The 19253-nt window shown below is 35.8% G+C and overlaps 1 protein-coding gene across 2 annotated transcripts in view; it reads right to left on the reverse strand.

The window, feature by feature from the left end:
• Positions 1 to 19253, reverse strand: part of Arhgef38 (Rho guanine nucleotide exchange factor 38) — a 127864-nt gene that overhangs the window by 18405 nt on the left and 90206 nt on the right. The window contains exons 6-10 of one of the 2 annotated variants that reach the window (XM_005339804.3): positions 14549 to 14748; positions 11520 to 11653; positions 6616 to 6720; positions 4909 to 5031; positions 1538 to 1849 (exon numbers count right to left, since the gene is read on the reverse strand). In XM_005339804.3, coding sequence (XP_005339861.2) covers positions 1538 to 1849; positions 4909 to 5031; positions 6616 to 6720; positions 11520 to 11653; positions 14549 to 14748 — 874 coding nt within the window. The remainder of the gene's footprint in view (positions 1 to 1537; positions 1850 to 4908; positions 5032 to 6615; positions 6721 to 11519; positions 11654 to 14548; positions 14749 to 19253) is intronic. The other variant, XM_078021847.1, reaches the window with a different exon arrangement.

Raw genomic sequence — 19253 nt, forward strand, 5'->3', positions numbered from 1 at the left:
CCAGGAAGCAGAGAAAGCCCCATTCACCGGGGATAAAATATAAACCCCTAAATCATGCCCTCAGTGACCTACTTCATACAGTCACCCCCTACCTACCTACAGTTACAACCCAGTTAATCTCTATCAGTGGATTAATCCACTCATTCCGTTACAACTCTCATAACCTGATCATATCACCTCTAAACATTCTAACATTGTCTCACACATGAGCTTTTAGGGGACATCTCATACACAAACCATAACAAGGGCATTATGCTAAATAAAATATGCCAGTCACAAGGAGACAAACACTATGATTTGATATATATGAGGTATTTAAAGTAGTCAAATTTATAGAAACAGAAAGTAGAATGATGGCTTCCAGGAACTGGGGCAGGGGGGGAAATGAGGACTTGTTTAATGGAAATGAGGATTTGTTTAATTGGTATATTTCAATTTTGCAAGATGAAACTGTCTTGGCACTGCATTGCATAACAATGGAAATATACTTAATGCTTCTGAACTCTGCACTTAAAAATGGTTAAGATGGTAAATTCATTATTTTTTTAAAGAGAGAGGGAAGAGAGAGAGAGAGAGAGAGAGAGAGAATTTTTAATATTTATTTTTTTTAGTTATCGACGGACACAACATCTTTGTTTGTATGTGGTGCGGAGGATCAAACCCGGGCCGCACGCATGCCAGGCGAGCGCGCTACCGCTTAAGCCACATCCTCAGCCCCAAATTCATTATATTTTTACCACAATTAAAATTTCAAACTGGCCAGGTGTGGTGGCACACTCCTGTAATCCCAGCAGCCAGGGAGGCTAAGGCAGGAAGATTGCGAGTTCAAAGCCAACCTCAGCAACAGTGAGGCTCTAAGCAGCTTAGTGAGACCCTGTCTCTAAATAAAATACAAAATAGGGTTGGGCATGTGGCTCAGTGGTCAAGTGCCCCTGAGTTCAATCCCTGGAAAAAAAATTCAAAATTATATGTTATTATTATTATTCTAGTGCCAGAGACAATTCTCTAATCACTATTCATTTCTACCTTTCAGTAATATAGACATAGTCATGAGAGATGTTACCATTGGGGAATTGTGGAGTATCAGGATCTCTGTGATTTCTTATAACTACATACAAACTCTATATCTCAAAACGAAAGTTTAAATATATATATATATATATATATATATATATATATAAAACATATATACTATAGAATGAAACCAGTTGAGTGAGGATAACTATCTCCAAAGTGATTTTCACTTCTTTAGTACATTAGCAAAAAAAAAAAAATCTCTGTGCTTCTGTTTTACTATGGATTACAATGTGAAAGATGTGCCCGGATAACCTAAAACAGAAACTGAAGTATCTTTAAAAATTATCTGATCCAAAGTGGGGATCAAGGAGGAGAAAGCATCTGATCGACTGTTCTTAAATAACATATACATGAAGACCACACACACACATGCACTCTTGGAACAGGGCTGCATTCTCATAGGTGTGGTTTCTAACAGACCTGGGAGGCCAAGGTGGCCAGGTGCTGGTACTGTGCTTACCGGCACAACTGTGGAATAAGCCTGTTGTGCTGCATGCATCAGGTTCCTGAGGAGGGTGATGAGATTACACAGACAGTTCAACAGAATCTTCCGGGCAGCCTGGTTGAACACCTGAAGCTCTTCTACCAGCTGGGCATTGAGGGCTTCATATTCCTTTTTGGCCAAGTCTGACTCATCTCCTGCTGACCGCTGCAGGTAGCTATTGTAGTCTAACAGTTTGTCATAGCGTTTCTGGATGAGCTTCTGAGGTCCTGGGAATAAGGACAGCAGGGCTGACAGGGGGTTCAGGACGAGTCTCTGCAAGTGAGATGCCTGTCAAAAGAAATGATGATCCCATTACAGAGAAGGGAATAGCCCATACCATTGATCTGGGTAGCTTGCCTCCTCTCCGCAGGAGCACAAAAGAACCTGGACAGCATCCATCCACGTTAGAAGAGAAACTCATCATTTTTGTCTCTAGCTAAACCTTTTCAAGGACTTAAAACAAAGACTCTAATATGGAACATGAAGAGTGAGCAGGAAGAGAAATACAAAACACCTGGTCACCCAAAATCCAACTCCAGCTTTCTTTCTGAAGCCATTTGGTTTTGTCACCAGAACACTGCCCACTTCCCCTTCTTTCTTATCCCAGAGCCAACCTGAGCTATTTCACACATGGCGGGGGGGTGAGGTCAATCACCAAATTTTGACTACCAGAAATGAATGATTCACCATATCACTGAGACCACTTGGTGACGGCAAAAGTTGTGGTCTTAGAAGAGACTGTAACATACTCCCCCCAAGGTGGTCCCAAATCCCTAACTACTCTGAAGACTTTATTTTTGGTAGTGGAATTGCATCCCCCATACAGATAACAACACTTTAATATGAGTATTTACTCCTGTAACAGAAATGACCAGAGATATACACTTCCTCATTTAAATACATTAAAACTGGTGCTGGTCCCTGTATCTTAAATTGTTACTCTTTTAGCTCTGAATCATAAAAAATAATCTTTGAGTTCATTCCCAATCCTGTGTTGGCATTGAAGCACCCTAGATTTAACTTCTTCTATTACTCTACTCTGAAACACACTAGTATCTTATGTTTGCTGATTGCCCTATGTTATAGTTTGGATCTGAAATGTCCCTCAAATTTATTGTGTTGAAAATTTGGTCCCCAGTGCAGGAGGGTATAGAGGTGGGGCTTTTGAGAAGTGATTGCATCATGAGGATTCTGACCACATCAGTGGATTAACCCATTCATAGCTGAGTGGATTACTGGGAGGTGATGTAAACTATAGGTAGGCAGAACACAGCTGGAGGAAGGAGGTTACTGGGAGTGTACCTTGGGGACAATCTTGCTCCAGTCCCCCCCACCCTCTCTCACTGGCTGTATGAGCTAGGCAGTTTTCTTCTGCCATGCTCTTCTGCTATCAGGTTCTGCCTCATCCCAGACCCAGAACAGTGAAGCTGGACAATCATGGACTGAAACTTCTAAAACCTTGAGCCAAAATACCTCTTCTTCTAAGTTGCTTATATCAATTATTTTGGTCAAATATTAAAAAAATCCCTACTTTACCCTATATACTTGGGTTACAGGACTACATTAGAAAAATTTGGTAGCAGGTTTTCTTCTGTACCCTCGAAGAGGTCCCAGGAAATCCACATCTGAGCAGCAATCTGTATTAATTAATTTAAAAGCCCCCTGATAACTTTATCTGAACTCATGGGAAATCCAAAAGAGAGGGGAACCAATCTCTTATTGGCACTAGCAAGAGCCAACACATTAGATTTGATGTCTACTTTATAAAATAATCAATATACAACTGCATACATACTGTTTAATGAGTCTCTTGACTAAGAATCTGTTTACTATATCTGGTATAAATTACTATGTTTGTTAAATGACCAGATTCTACAGGTAATATAATTACAAAATTAGTATACAAAAAAAATTTATCTACCTTTAGATTTTTGAGTTCTTAGTATTTCATTTTTAAAATGTCCTATATATTATTCATAAATGTTACTTTTTTTGAGCTTTCTGATTATTTATTTTAACTTAGCCTAATTAGTGTATTGTAATGCAAGGTAGGTAAGATAGCTTTTTTCGTCTTTCTCCTGAATTTTGGAGCAGACTTGCTAAGGGAGAAACTACCATGCTCTCAGATAGTGCTCAATAAATATTTATTGACTTAATGGATTTGAATTAACCTAAAGAGCAAACCCTTAAGGCTTTTCTAAAATGTGCTCTCTGTAATTAAACCCAGAAAATACATAGAAAACTACCCATGCTTTTCCCATTAAACCTCTGATTTAAAAACTTATGTCATCCACTCATCCATCCTTCTACTCACCCATCCATCCACCCACCCACCCATGAGCAACTTATCTACGGATCATGTATATTTATCATGTATCATGTATATGTATCATGTATATTTGCTGATGTAATCCTGAATTTTCATTTCCTAATGCCAGAAATGCAAGATGCTTTTATGTGGTTTTCTAGTGGGGTGAGGAGTTTATCACTTCCTAGGGTTTGGAAATATGTGGAGTTATTCATTGATTCTCCCTGTGACTTGACATAGGGGGATGTTATTGATATTTTGAGGCTGGTGAGCTGGGAATGCTAAACATTGTCCCATACAAGAGCTTCTCTGAAGACTTATATGAACCAAAGTGCAAATTACACCAATGCAAAAAGTTCACCTTCAATATGGTGGAATCTATTATACCTTCTATAGAATACTTGAAATATACTATGACATAATAATAACCATAGAAATTCAAGACGTTAATTAAAATTTGTATTATACAGACTAGCTTACCATTCAAATATTTTATTGACTCAAGCATGTTTTTATGATTCCCAGCCCATATTTTATAGAACTCTTAGAAAAGAAATATTTGAACATGGAAAAGAAGAAAATTACACATGACTCTTAACGGAAAGAAAGCTTTGCTGCCAAGTGTGTATCGTGTTAGTAAGAATCACATCCTCAGAAAATACCTGTGCTCCCTCTGTAAGGACATAAGACATTTCTAGAGATATGTTAAGAAAATCATAGCTTTCCAACTTAATAAATCCTTGATATAATGTATGCAAACTCCAACTAAATATTGATCCTAAAAGCTACACAGGCACTAACTACTGCTAGGAACACAGTCCAGAGTTGTCTTAAATTTCAATTATAGTAAAATCCTCAACTAATCCACTTTAGAAATATTTAATTTTTTAAAAATCCATATTAAAATCTTCTAATTTTAACATTAGTATTTGCTTTAGTGCATATTTTATTTCTCACTCTGGAAAAAAGAAATGAAAAACAGCATTTCTTTTTAACTCCACTATTTAACTTGTATTTTCTATGAATATAAATAACTTACAAAGTCATGACAGGGATTTGGAGCATTACTCAGAGTCTCTGAATAGCCCACCTCCTCCTCATCTTTGTTGTACGAAATTTCCCGGAGCTCCCTCACACTCTGGAGAGAAATAGGCATGGCATCCTGAAACCCAACAATAAGGTAAGTTCTGAAGTTATTACAAATAAATGTATATCCAATGCAAATGTCCCCCTTTTTATCCCCTTTTGATCTCTCAGAAGAAATAATGGTGACATTGCATAGAGCTCACCTATCATGTGAAAGGTGCTGGGTTTGATCCTCAGCACCACATAATAAACAAACAAACAAACAAGTAAATAAATAAATAAAAGATAAAGTTATTGTGTTCAACTACAACTAAAAAAATTAATTTTTTTTAAAAAACGGGGAAAACTATGAAACTTTTGTGAATATTTTATACAATCAGATTACTTAATCTCTCTCCCTCCTTCTCCCCCCATCACTTTTTCATAATATTTTGTATAATGCCCTTGTTGATTCATAGAAGTTCTTATTGGCCATTCTTTAGCATTTGATTCACAGATTACTTATTTTAAAAATTACTGCTCTTGATATAATCATCACTTTTCCTTAGTGAATTTCATGCTCTCTTTAAAAGAAGATTTCTCACTTTTTTTGTTGAATCAATCAGTTAAAATACAGGATTTTCCAGTAAATGTTCCCAAGAGACATTTACTCCTCAAAGGATATGTAAAGGTGCACAAAGGACAGTCCCCTCTGCCCTCTAGCTGTTATAACTGTTTTGGTTTCCTTTTCACAGAAGGCAGTGCTTTAGAGAGAGATTAGCAAACCTAATTGTAAAATCAGGATTTGCCTCTGACAATAAATAAAAACAGAATGGTGCTCTTAGACAGAACATGGAACCCTGTCTCCAAATCAGTGTGCTGGTCACCTTAACCCTCAGCTGGTGTAATACTTCATCTCGGTGTGCAAGCATCTACTTCAAAAACAGATAAGCAAGAGAATACGTTTCTGGAAAAGGAAGGGAGCCATTTATTAACTTATTTACATGGAACTCCACTAATTTCCTATGTCTCATAGTCATAACCACTGTCAAGATGCTGCTTAGGACACCGTGTCCTCGATAAGATCCGTTAGGAGAATCTCCTGACTGGCTTTGCTACTGAGAATAATCATGCTGTACTCCAACAGGAGTTTGTTGAAGTCAGTGATTCTCAAGAGGGTCAGCACAACCTCCTAGAGGACTAGAAATTTTCGGAGATGTTTTTGTTTTCTGGTGTAATTGTGTGAGAGCTTTTGATTATTGTAACTGCATATTATTTTGTAGTTCAACTTATTCTCTTTTATATTGATTTTTATACTTACTTTAGGTATTAGGAAGAGAGATTAGTAAAATCAGACAAATAAAGTAAACTTTCTGCCCAATGCACAATTTTGAGTTAATGATGTCATCTTTATTGTAAAAAAAAAAAATGCTTGTGGTCCATGGGGCAATCATCTGAGCAAGACTCCTAACTGGGCAATTTGGGTAAAGGGGAGAATGGAGCAAATAGGGGGTCAAAGAGCAGAACCCAGACCCTTGTCCTGGTCTCCCTCACAGCACTTTACAGTCTTCCCAATTTGATACAGTAAGTGATACAAATGAATGAACCGTCATACTCCTCATAGAAACCACGGAAATTAGTGCATTCTGGAAGGAACATCAACAACTTGTATCTCACCTACCTGTATGTGTTGGAGACAGAATGAAATATTCTTTACACAGTGCCTCACAGTCTTTTCTAAAGCTCTAAACAGCTTTTCTTCTCTGTTAAAGGTATTATCTTTCACCTAAAATACAAATGAAATTATTTATTTTCATAATTCAAATGAATCTGATACTTGGAAAAAACAAACAAACAGGATAGATCATATTGGTCCAGCACAGTACACAAAAGTCCTTGTTTATATTGAAACCTTCTGTGATAGCCCACTATTGTAACGCAGTACTTCCCAGATGGGCACACTGCACATCTGATGTCGCAAAGCCTCATGATTCAGCTTCATTGATTTTCACACAGCTTCAACTATGTCACAATAGTTGTAAAATTATAAGAATTTTCCCTGAAGTTTTAAATTATATTACTTTGTGGGTTTATAAAATAGCTAAATTTGATCTATGGACTAAAATGTATTGTTTTGCTCAGAAGACTCACATCAGTTTATTTAGAAAGTAAACCTCAGTTCATGGTTAAAGAACTGTGATAATTATCACTTTTAATTTGAAAGATGATATATAATCTTAGTTTCTCTGTAATAATAAATTTTCATAGTGATGATGGTGATCACATCAATTCAGTTAGTTTTTGTCACCTTACATATAATATCTATTAGCATTCAGAAAAGTATGTTTTTTATATGCTTCTGGTGTTTGTTTGTTTGTTTGTTTGTTTTTTGAACCCCTGCTCATTGCTATTTCTTTTTTTTAGGTGAGTTTTTTAAAAAAATATTTTTTAGTTGTATATGGACACAATGTCTTTATTTATTTTTTATGTGATGCTGAGGATCAAACCCAGTGCCTCACCCATGTGAGGCAAGCACTTTGCCACTGAGCTACAGCCCCAGCCCTCATTGCTACTTCTTAGCAATCAAACTGGATATAAGACAAGATCAGAACCAGTCTCTGGACTGGTGAAAGTCATGTGAACATGCAAATGTTCCATAGAACAGGGTGACTCTTGCTCAATTAGGCACTAGATAATAATTGTAGCTGTTTTGGTTCATATGTTTCTTGATTTCAGATAGTTGACCTTAGAGCTGTATAAATAAAAATCATAGCGTTTTATTTTTAAACCTCTTAATATTGTTGATCTAGCAAACTTTTGAACAAATAGGTAATAGGGTCCTTTGCTATTCACACAAGATCCAACTCAGTTTGGTGTGCATAACAATATGCTGGGCCAGGTAGTCTTAAAGTCAGTTTCCAAGGTCACATTGCCAGATATTTTATTTTGTATATCTTGGCTGGAACCAGATGACTCTAAAGAAGGAGGTTTAAGGATCACACTATGAGAAATATTGCCCAATTCTACTTCCCCATAACCAATCCTTTCTCGTGCTGTTTTGCTGGAATATGTTGCTGTCCTTTTTCTCCCTTATAAAACATTCTGTTTATTTTTAAGAACTAGCTCATATGTGACTACTTCCATGAGTTGTCCTTCCATTGCTCTTCTTCCCACTGTAGAAAGTTAATTTCTCCCTCCTGTGTGCTCTAGTAACCCTAATTAATTAGTTACATAATTCTCTCTTCTGATGAATTTCTCTATGCCTTTCTTCCTCCTTCTCATTTTAATATTTATACAATACTGTGGGTTAGCTATTATGATAAACACCAGTTTAGAGATAAACAGCAGCTTCAGAAGGTGGCAGAGTCTGTTGACATTTTCCATTGTCCTTTTACTGATAGAACCCACACCTCTCATTTAAGTAGGACACATGGCTGACCTACTCGAGACAGTTCCAAGATTTCCTTGCAGCTAGCTCAACCCATGTAACTGTTTGGATGACTGGGTGTTTCATTTATAAGTCTTAGCCTTGCAACATTGTCCTTGGGACTTGAATGAAGACATGGCAATGACCTAGCCTCAACCAGACAGATGAGACAGTGTGTTTAGGAAAAGCACTGTGCTGAATTGGATAAACTGGATTCCTGAAGGATCTTATTAAGCAGAGCTTGTCTGCTCACATCTCAAGACTCTGGTTACAGAAAGAAATAAAGGGCTACCTGACTTCAGCTACTATGCTTTGGAATCTCTCTGCGACAGATGCACAGCCTTTATCCTAACATAAGGGGTTAGAGAAACTTACCCCTGTTTATAGGTAAGATCAATATTCACACCCAAGCAGTCTGAATTCAGAACCTACACCTGTTCATCTTTGTATTCCCAATCTCTTATACGGTGCATGGTACATGAGAGTTCAATACATGTATGATGAATTGAATAGAATCCTCCTCTTGGGTAATAGCTTTAAACCCTAACTCTACCAATATTTCACCTGAGCTGCTGACAAGTGCAAAATTGATTGATTTGAGATTTATCTCTTCTCCAGTCCAGCCTATGCAGCTGATTTTCTGATTAACAGTGAAATGCTTCATTGCTGACAGGACATCCTCTAAAAAGATTAAGGAGGAAAATCTAATTAATATCCCTTCAGGCGACTTTAACTACAATTCACTTTTAGTTCACAATTGAAAAATATAAGAAGCTGATGATAAATATGCTAAAGAATATTTTAAAAGCTTGCCCCAAATTAGAACTTCCCCTATTGTTTCTCAATAGAATTGTCTTGAGTCAGAAATAAAATCCCAAAGAGTGGGAAAGAAATATTTATACCAAATGTATATATGCCTATAGGGCACAATAATCTCTTCTTAAATAAATTTCCCAATTTGATTTTATTATTGTTGTCTTATTTGAAACATTCTAACTGTCCTTTCCTTTATCTGTTACCATACACCATTAATGTCCCAAACTTCCCATATCAAAAGGAGGGGCCTCCCATATGCAATCAACCAGGCGAACCCCTAGAAGGATAAAAGAAGTGAATACAAACCATGTATTCTAAAAAATGTACATGTTAGCTATGGTGTTGCATGTTGGCTATCATATGGTAAAGTCAATGCAGTCACCAAAGAAAATGAGAACAAGGCTTGGAAATAGGTCTCAGAGATCAGGTCATCACATGCCATACAGGGTCACAGGGGAAGTTCCAGGTTTTGGTCAAGTGGCAGAAGACAAGAGTGAAGAGAAAGTCTAGGCCAGAGTCTTTATTGGGGTTTTCTTGGGAAGTACAAAGCAGGACAAACCAAATGGGATTGGTTGGTTTGAATAATTCCCATGGGCTAAGGGTTATAGGACTGATCTCTCTTTACTTTGCATCTAGCTGTAGAATAAGTTAGGGCAGGAGAAGTATTGGTTCAGTGTGTAAGACTTAGGTGAGGATGTGAATGGAACCATGAGATGGGGTGATCTGAAAATGAGAGTTGTTTGCCCAGCTATTTGCTCTCAAAGAATTGCCTAGCCCTGAAAGGGGTGGTCTCTCCTAAAATACCAGCAAGGTATTTAATGTCAAAACATTATAAAATACAGAAAGTAAAAAAAAAAAAACCACCACGATTAATACAGCATATATAAATGAGTTTACACCCTCGTGGGAAGTAAGATAGCTGAACAAAGGCAAATAATAATTTAAGACAACAATATAAAGCAATAATGCTGATAATTATGCTAATCTTGACAGCCAGTATATACTGTTTACACACTGTGTTAGGTGAATTCTTTATATATGAATCAATTCATTTAACAGTCACAACCTTTCCATGTGTCAAGTACTAGTGTAATCCCTAATTTACAGATATTCCATTAAATTTAAGCCATGTGCCCAAAGACAAATATTTATTAAGTGGCAGAGAACTTAATTTATTAAATTCAAACAAAGATTTAGATAACTTCAAAGACCTTGCTCTTAACTTCTGCCCTATGCTGTCTCCTGTAAATATGAATAGTTTCAAGACTGCAAGCTAGACAGCAGATTTATTAGACACTTGAAGGAAGAAGCCACTTCTACTACAAAGACTTAATGAAAGAAGGAAAAAAGACCACAGCAACTAAATAGTGAGATAGATCCATCCGAGTCCAATGCTAACTACCATAAAGTTACTTCTAGTTCAAACAAAACGATATTAAGTAATGAAAAAAAGCAAATGAGAAGGAAAAAAAGATAAGGTCAAATATAGTGTGCCAAGAACTGTGCTTCCTAATTTCAACTAAAGTCCACGGCATGGTAATACAGTGGTGACACAATGAGCCTTCTATCTTGTGATTCTCAAAGTGTGTTCCATTGATCACTAACTTCAAGGCCATTAGCTTCAAAACACCTGGAAAATTCGTAAAAATTCAGATTTCTAGGTTGCACCCTTGAAGCAGGTGAAAGCCTAGAATCTGCCTTTCAGCAAGCTCCTCGGGTAATTCTTCTTAAGCACATTAAAGTGCAAGAGACTTTGCTAATCCATCCATTATTTATTAGGAGTTGAGATGAAAGTGGTTCCAGCCAGGCTAAACAGCTGACAAAGAACAGTTATCCACGAATACAACATGCACCTGGGGAGTGGGGAGACAGATGATAAGGGGTAAGAAAACATCGCACTAACTCATGCATCTAAACCCTTCTTTTTTTTAATAGATGAAATAAAGATAAAATGAACATCAAGGGAATCCTAAAGGAAAGCGAGATTTTTAAAAGCAGAAATAGAGATGGAAGGAAGAGATTTCCTTGAGGGAGCTTATGTGCTGGTTGATAGTGAGTGTCAGGACTCCTGAGGCATCCCGGTGCCCCATGTCCTCAGGTCCTTCTTTCTCCTTTGCCTCTGCAGTGGAAGCATCACAGCTAAGTTAGTGTCAAAATCACCCCAGCCATACTCCGAACCCCGTTTTCCCCCAGGAGAGGAAAAAAAGGAAGAGCATAAGGTAATTGACTTTGATTCTCCACATTCTCGATATAACCCTGGTAGCAAGAAAACACAAACCCCACAAAAATGTCAGTGTTCATGTTCCCCGGGGAAATGTAGGTGGTCCAAAAAGAAAAATTACCTGTGATTCTCCTCTGGTCAGAATCTTTAGATGATTTGTCACTCGTTTTGATTTCTTGCTAATTGAATGAATATTTAGTTTGGATAATTTGTCTTTAAGAGATTCATCCTCATCATTCTTCTTGTATTTTAGAACTGAAAAAAAAAAAGGATGCGATGACATATCCGAACATGTGCAGCACACGTTTCACTCAGAGTTTTCAAAGTCCATATTTATATTCAAGATAGAAATCTATATAGGTTTTGATTCTCTTCTGCAGGCGCCATACACTCCTGCCCAGTTTGTCCCAGGCACCCCACTCTCCTGACCTTCAAAAACAGCCCATTCAAGGACATGGCTCCTCAAGGTCCAAGATGAATTTATCTCCCACATTCAATAAATACCCGATCCTAGACAAAAACCTTTAGCTCTCTTCTCGGATAACATGTCTGTTATCTGAGACCTCCAGGATGGAGACTCTGGCCCTAAGCGATGACAACTGCATTCATCATAAGGCAATCTCAGAAGCTGAAGGGACTCTTCCCTCCCTGTGAGATTTGGTGCAAGTTGAATAACCTCTGAGCTTTACTTATTTACCTTTCAAATCATTTTCAATTCTCATGTTGTTCAAAATGTTAATATTCCTAACATCCATGTTGGTAAGGGTGTAGGAAGATGGAAAATTGTATCCACTGCTGATGAGGATTAAACCAATGCAGTTTTTTTAGAAAAGAGTATGGTAGCATCTAACAAAAATGAAAATATTTGTAGTCCCTGACCAGAAAGTTCATGCAGATAAATCTGCTTTCCATAATCAAATATATGAAATTTTGTTCTATTTGTTGCATCTTGTTTTCCCCATCAATGAGATATTGCAAACAAAATCTAAATGCTTATTCACAGAGCAGGAGTTTAACAAATGATAGTACACTCAAAATTGGGATGGTATGGAGCCAATAAGAAAGGCATATAAACTGGAAGAATGATACGAAGTTTCCAGAAACAAAAAGCAAACTGTAGTACCATTCATGCTGCTGGAAGCAAAGAAAGAAGAAAAGAGAGAATCTGAAGAAAATGTAATAAAATATTTGCTTTACAAAGTGGAATTACAGGAGTGGGAAACTTTTACTCTTTAAGACTTTGAAGTAGTTTAAGCAAACAGAAACATATAAAAAGTAACATAACAGTTTTTTTTAAACCTCCCAGCTATGTCAATTATTAATATTTAATCATTTCCAATCTTTTTAATTTTTTAAAAAATTACCTAACAATTGAAGCCTGATCCCCATCTTTGATCTTTAAAGGGAATTGTTAGCCTAAATAATGGATAAGAATTATTTTGGGATCTATTTTGTATTCCTTTACTGCCTTATGTGTGGAATTGATACCATACATGGTATTATTTATAAAAATGGTAACATATTGAACATATTATTCTCTCAATTGCTAAGTTACTTTTTTTAAACTCAAGATTGTGTTGTTGAGATTAATGCAATTATACATAGTTTTACTTCATTAATTCTTATGATCTTTTCATGGTATCATAGTAGAAAATACACAGTTTCTCCATTATTCTGAATAATTACATAAACTTTTAAATGATTTTATGAACAGTGTTATAACTAGTACATATTTGAGCCCATGGACAAGAATTTCTCTAGGAAAAATTCCTAGAAATTTATTTTCTGGGTCTCTGGTGTGTACATCTACAACTATAGTAGATACTGTCAACTTTTTCTCTAAGGTGGTGATTCTCATTTATGTTCTCAGCTGCAAATTGAAATGCAACACTCAGCACATAACATTATCTGTAAAAAAAAAATGGGTTTTTTTGGTCAACCTGTTGGATTGGAGTGGTGTTTCATTGTGATTTTAATTTTCATTTCCTAATGATTAGTGAAGCCAAGGATTATAATACTACTTGGTCTGTCTGTGAATTTATTTTTATTATTAACCTTTTTTTGCATTAGAGTTTTTACTTTTGATTTGACATTAAAAATCACAGGGCTGGCGTTATAGCTCAGTGGTAGAGTGCTTGCCTAGCATGTGTGAGGCCCTGGGTTTGATTCTCAGCACCACATATAACTAAGTAAAATAAAAGTCCATTGACAACTAAAAAAAAAATTAAAAATTAAAAATCACAAATTCTAGTCAGTAATCCTTGAGTGCTAACTTTTTATTCACTTTTGGTGCCTTTTACTCTAAACTTTCACTTGTATTTTATGTGTTTCTTTATGATTTTAATTTATTAATATAAATATATTACCAGAAAATTAAATCACTTAAAACAAATAAACTGGTTGGGTCATTGAGATCTAAAGTACTGCCATTGCTTTAATGTCAGATTGAGATTTCATATTAGAATTAAAAAGTCAGTGAAAAACTTTATGGAAAGAAATCACATTGGGGAAGGACCCAGGTCTATCCAAATCACTGCTACTTCTGGAATATACAAGGACCATGAAATATCTCCTGTTTTGAAATTTACATTTTATATCAGACTTTAATTTTATATCTTAGCTTAAAAATGGCTAGCAATCATTTATTGATTCTAGTCTGACATATACTTGCTCCTATCAAAAGAGCAATTATTGTCCCCAGATCTCCAATTCTTTGTGTGGCAGGACCAGATGAAAGAACTAGATGGGTTCCTTCATGCAGATCTGTTCCTATTTCAACCAATTCTGACACTACCTCCCCATGGCTATAGTACCTGGTCATGTCTTCTCACCACACAGACCTTCACTGATAGGACCGTATGTTTGGGGAATCTTAAGTTCACAATATACCACCAAGACTGCAGTGATCAATGAGGCTGAGTAGTTGAGCAGAGCTGTATGATTTTTGGGGGGATGGGGTGGGGTTTTTGTTGGTAGTGGTGCATGATCTTCTGAACCCAGTAAGAACCACATATTCTCTTTCCAAATCTCTGAGTCTAGATTTCGAATGATCTTGTTCACTGCAACTGCTGTAACCAGTCAGACAATGTGATTTTCAGAATATAAACAGACCAGTCACGTAAAACACCCAATCCATCATATTCTTCCTACCTAAATCTTTCCTTCTTTTAAATTCATTGATGTTCACATTAATGTCCTTCACAGCGGCAAAGGCATCCTCCAGTGCTCTGTAATCTGGGTGAGAAGGAGGGGTAGAATTCCGGAGTTCGCACAGTAACAGGGGATATTTCATCACACGCTGAATTGGTTTGATCATCAAAGAGCCCATGTCCAATAAGTTTGATTTGCCTCTATAACAAAGATAAATATCAGTTTTACAAACACAATGTGGTTTTCCATGACAACCAAGAATTATGCATTTTCCTTATGGTATATCTGTGATCAGCAAGGAAAAATAGGCTCATTATTTAAAAATCTAAACAGATGTCTTGGCAAAGTATGGTCAAAAGAAAATACTGTCCTCTCTCTTCAGATTGAGATGTTGCATTTACAGTGTTTCAGAGGTGCCATCACAGTTTCCAAAAGAGATTGATAATAAATATAACAGTTCTCTAATTATTATTATTACCATCGCTATCCCTAAACATTGCTATCACATAGTGACCTTCTGTTTGAAATTCTTTGCCAACAGATCTTCAGGAACTTCACAAAAGTGAGCGCTCGTGCCTGACTTTTTCTTTGGGTGCTTCTGAGATGAGAGCAGAACCATTGCACTGAACAGGCAAGTCACAGGAGGAAAAATCCTATAAGTTTGGTCAAGCTACTGTCCAGCCCACTGCCATTGATCCTTCACCCAGAAGGCAGGGATTTCTAAAAGCCTCTTTATGCAAATGGTATATTTCCTATACACTGTTTTCAAATACCAATATATGGATTTTTCATACTTCTATTTTTTGAGGGGTGGGGGTTACTAGGGATTGAACCCACAGGCCCTTAACCACAGAGCCACATCCCACAACCCCTTTTTATTTATTTTATTTTTTAATTTTGAAATAGGCTTTTGCTAAGTTGCTTATGGTCTCACTAAGTTGCTGAGGCTGGCTTTGAACTTGTGATCCTCTTGCCCAGCCTCCCAAGCTGCTGGGAATACAGGCATGTGCCACTGCATTTGAATTATATTTCTGTTTTTTAAAGTACTCATATGGGTAATTAATATGCCATATAATTTGAAAAGTAGAAGGAGTACAAAAATGTTGAACAAAATTAGAAAATCTGTATCATTAGAAAAAGTCTGAAGCCCCCATAGAGACCATCTAATTCAACCCTTCACTTGAAAAATGAGAAACCACAGAACCTCAATTGTCAAGTGTACATGCACACCTGCATATACATGCACACACGTAGGCACACAACATACTCACACCACTCACTATTCCATGTCCCAAGTTGATTTTCATCTTAGCACTTATCACTCTCTGGAGTTATCTTGTTTCTTTATTTATCAGTTTATGATAAACTTTTCTGTGGCCACTGTGTCTCACCAGGACCTACCATGTTCTCACAATGCATGATTGTAGTCTGAGAAATGATAGAGTTTTCATATTTTCTGTAATGTGCTTTTATATTATATTGAACTCCTCATCCCTTAATTTCACAATGGTTGAATAAATGAGGCCTTTTATTCACATTCTGAGAATATTATAATAGCATAACAGAGACAAAAACTGACACTAACTAAAGGCAACATTTTTAAAAGTCAGGAAACATCAAAAGTTTGCAAGGGAGTGGACAACTGCGTTAATATACTTTATCTTGTATTTCCTACACATTTAGAAATAGATGAAGGAAGGTAAGAAAAGAATGACACAGAGAGAAAAAGAGCATCAGAGATGGAAGAGGGGGAAAAAGACTGATTATTGGTTTTCAAAAGAAATAAGTGAGATGAATTAAAAAATGTAAATAAGTATGGATACAGAAAAAAATAACTAAGAATCTTTTCTAATGGATGGCATTTCAGTAACAGAATCTTAAACATGAAAGAGAGCATTTTCTTACATATATCTAAAGCATAGATTTTTCAGGAATACATTTTACACACTTAAGTAAAATAAGTAAATAATTAACTAAGGAATGTGGAAGTTAAATAAGTAAGTTAAATAATTAGTCAGGAATGTGGAAGATACTAACTTGATTAGAGAGAATTATATATATATGATTATGATTAGAATTTCTTCTGAAATTTTTCTTTGATTATTGCCAAAATTAATTTATTTAGTGTGCTATAAATCACTAACAATACTATAAAAATATAAATATAATCAGATAATTCAATGAAAGAAAATCCAACTTTAATAAAATAGTTCACTAACATGGTCTATTGTTTTATATACACACAAATACAGATACATATATAAACACATCTATTTTTAACTTTAAAAAGTGCCCAAAGCCCAAATGAATTAAAGGTTATATTTGCACCTCTCAGCTGCCCTCCTTTCTCCCTTATTTCTATCTGTCATCAAATCCAACCCAGGTCCTTTAGTTGTGTCCAAATGTTATCATTACTTCTTTTCCATCACTCTTTGGCATCAAAGTTCTATTTTCTCACCTTCATGTTTCAAATTACAATAATCACAATTATAAATGGTTACTGTTTCCTTTAAAATCATCATAGATACAAGACTTAAAATGTCTTTCTCAAAAATGAGAAATTTCCCAGGCACTTTTGTCTTCACACTTACACTGTGCACAGTTGCCCAAGTGATGAGAAACGATGTTCCAATATCTACATCAGACAGACAAGCAATATGGTAGAAGTGATAGAGGATGCGTTGTAAGATAATGACACTCCACACATTCAGTGTCATAAAGTTCACCTGGCCTAATCCCACCTAGTCGGATTAAGTTTTGATAACCATGTGAAGCAGATGAGTCCTGTGTGTGATATAAACGACATCAGCCAGGAATCCATTTATCACCTGCTTGCCCCACAGTAAGTAACCAAATGTGTAACAATTCCCCATACTGGGTTGAAATCTAAGGTAGTTATTAATTTGCAATTCTATTTCATCTTCTTTTGCCTTATCACACATACTTTGGCAAGTATTTCATGCCATAAATAGCTACACTAATCTCATTACAAATTATTATTGGAACTTTTCAAAGTGAAGTAAACACAGCTGGCTTTGTTTTAGCAGCATCTAGTTTTGTTGCAAAGAGCTGCACATCAAGTACAAGAAAAAAATGTGCAATGAAAATATAAATGACATTTAAAAATGTATAAACTATAGCAGAAAAGTGAGAAAATGTCAAATTTTCAACATGAGGAATATTTGTTTTTTAATTACAGAAAAAAAGGAGAAGAAAAAATATGTACTATACCATACTTCAATTTTCTCTATTTCATTGACCACAATTAGCCTATTTAATATTTGTTTTACAGTAGCCACACCATCTATATAATCACTCATCTTTTTGTGTGTGTGCGCGCCAATTTATTCTCCTTTTAAAATATGAATCAATGTTAAGGGAAACTGTGTACTGAAACTGTATATACAAAAAACAAATAGCATTTGCTAGAAATAAATAATAACTGAAAATAAACACAGAATTATCAACAAATTTTAAAAGATGAATGAAGATGAATGAATGATAACTGATATAGCAGACAAAAGAGAGCCAATGTTTAATCATTCCCCAAAAGTTCATTAATTAAGGTCACTAAACACCTATGGAAATGGGGGGTAAAGGATTGGGTATCAAAATAAGGATAAGCCTAAAACCTGTTTCAGAAACTATCTAATTCTTAGGGTGCTATAAAAATAAGAGAGATCTTTTTAAGGACTAAGAAAGAGCCCTTAAAAATTAAAAGAAAAATAATATTTAAAAAACCTCTCACAAACGTCAGAATAAAAAGTCCATAGATTTTCCAGAAGAACAGAGTAAAAATACGAAGGGATAGAAAATATGAGAAAAGTAGAGGAAAGGCTTAGGGAATCAATATCTAATAACAGGATTCACCAAAAGAGAACAGAACAAATATAACCAGGAAGTCATCAGTGAAATAATTTAAGAGAAGTGCACATTTTAGCACATTGTGAAAGAATTCACGAAGTGTCCAGAACAAAGGATGAGACACAATCATACCTTGCAATTCATGAAACTTCAGAAAATTGGACACAACCCTTGATAGAAACAAATGGATGCAAATAGATGACTAGGAATCAGAATAAGTTTCTAATTTCTCATACTAACACTGAAAGCAAGAAAATAATGAAGAATTACCTTTAAATTCTGAAGATCAGTGATTCTCAATTTAGAATTCTGTATGAAACCAAACTCTTAATCAAGTGTGAGGGTAAAATAGACATATTTTGGGTAAAAAGTTCATAAAATTTTATTTCCTTTGAGGTCTGAAGGAAACAAAGTATGTACTCCATCAAAATCAATATAGGAAAGAAGGTAAGAGAAGCTTGATGATAAGGAGGAGGGTCCCTGGAAAACAGTTGTGCCCAGTGTCAGCAATCCAAACTCAGGAGGCCTGAAGGCTTTAGGAGAGGCTTTTTAGAGAGACAAAATTGATACCAGACATAATGCATTTGGTTGTCTTGGATGATGACTTAGTTAGCTGGTTTTGAGTTTGTTATCAATGATTTGTACACAGAAAACTGAGATGAAGAGGAAGAAGAGAAGGAGGAAGAGGAGAATCAACAATTGTCAACTCTCAGGAAAACAGTAATTAGTTAGTTGACTCCAAGATTTAACTCTGTAAGGTATCCAGATATGATAGAATAACTCAAAAATGGATAATTGCTTAGCCGAATTATACAGAGAGGATGGAGAGTTGGGAAGGGAG

The sequence above is a fragment of the Ictidomys tridecemlineatus genome, chromosome 9, assembly GCF_052094955.1.
Source record: "Ictidomys tridecemlineatus isolate mIctTri1 chromosome 9, mIctTri1.hap1, whole genome shotgun sequence".
Taxonomy (NCBI): Eukaryota; Metazoa; Chordata; class Mammalia; order Rodentia; family Sciuridae; genus Ictidomys; species Ictidomys tridecemlineatus.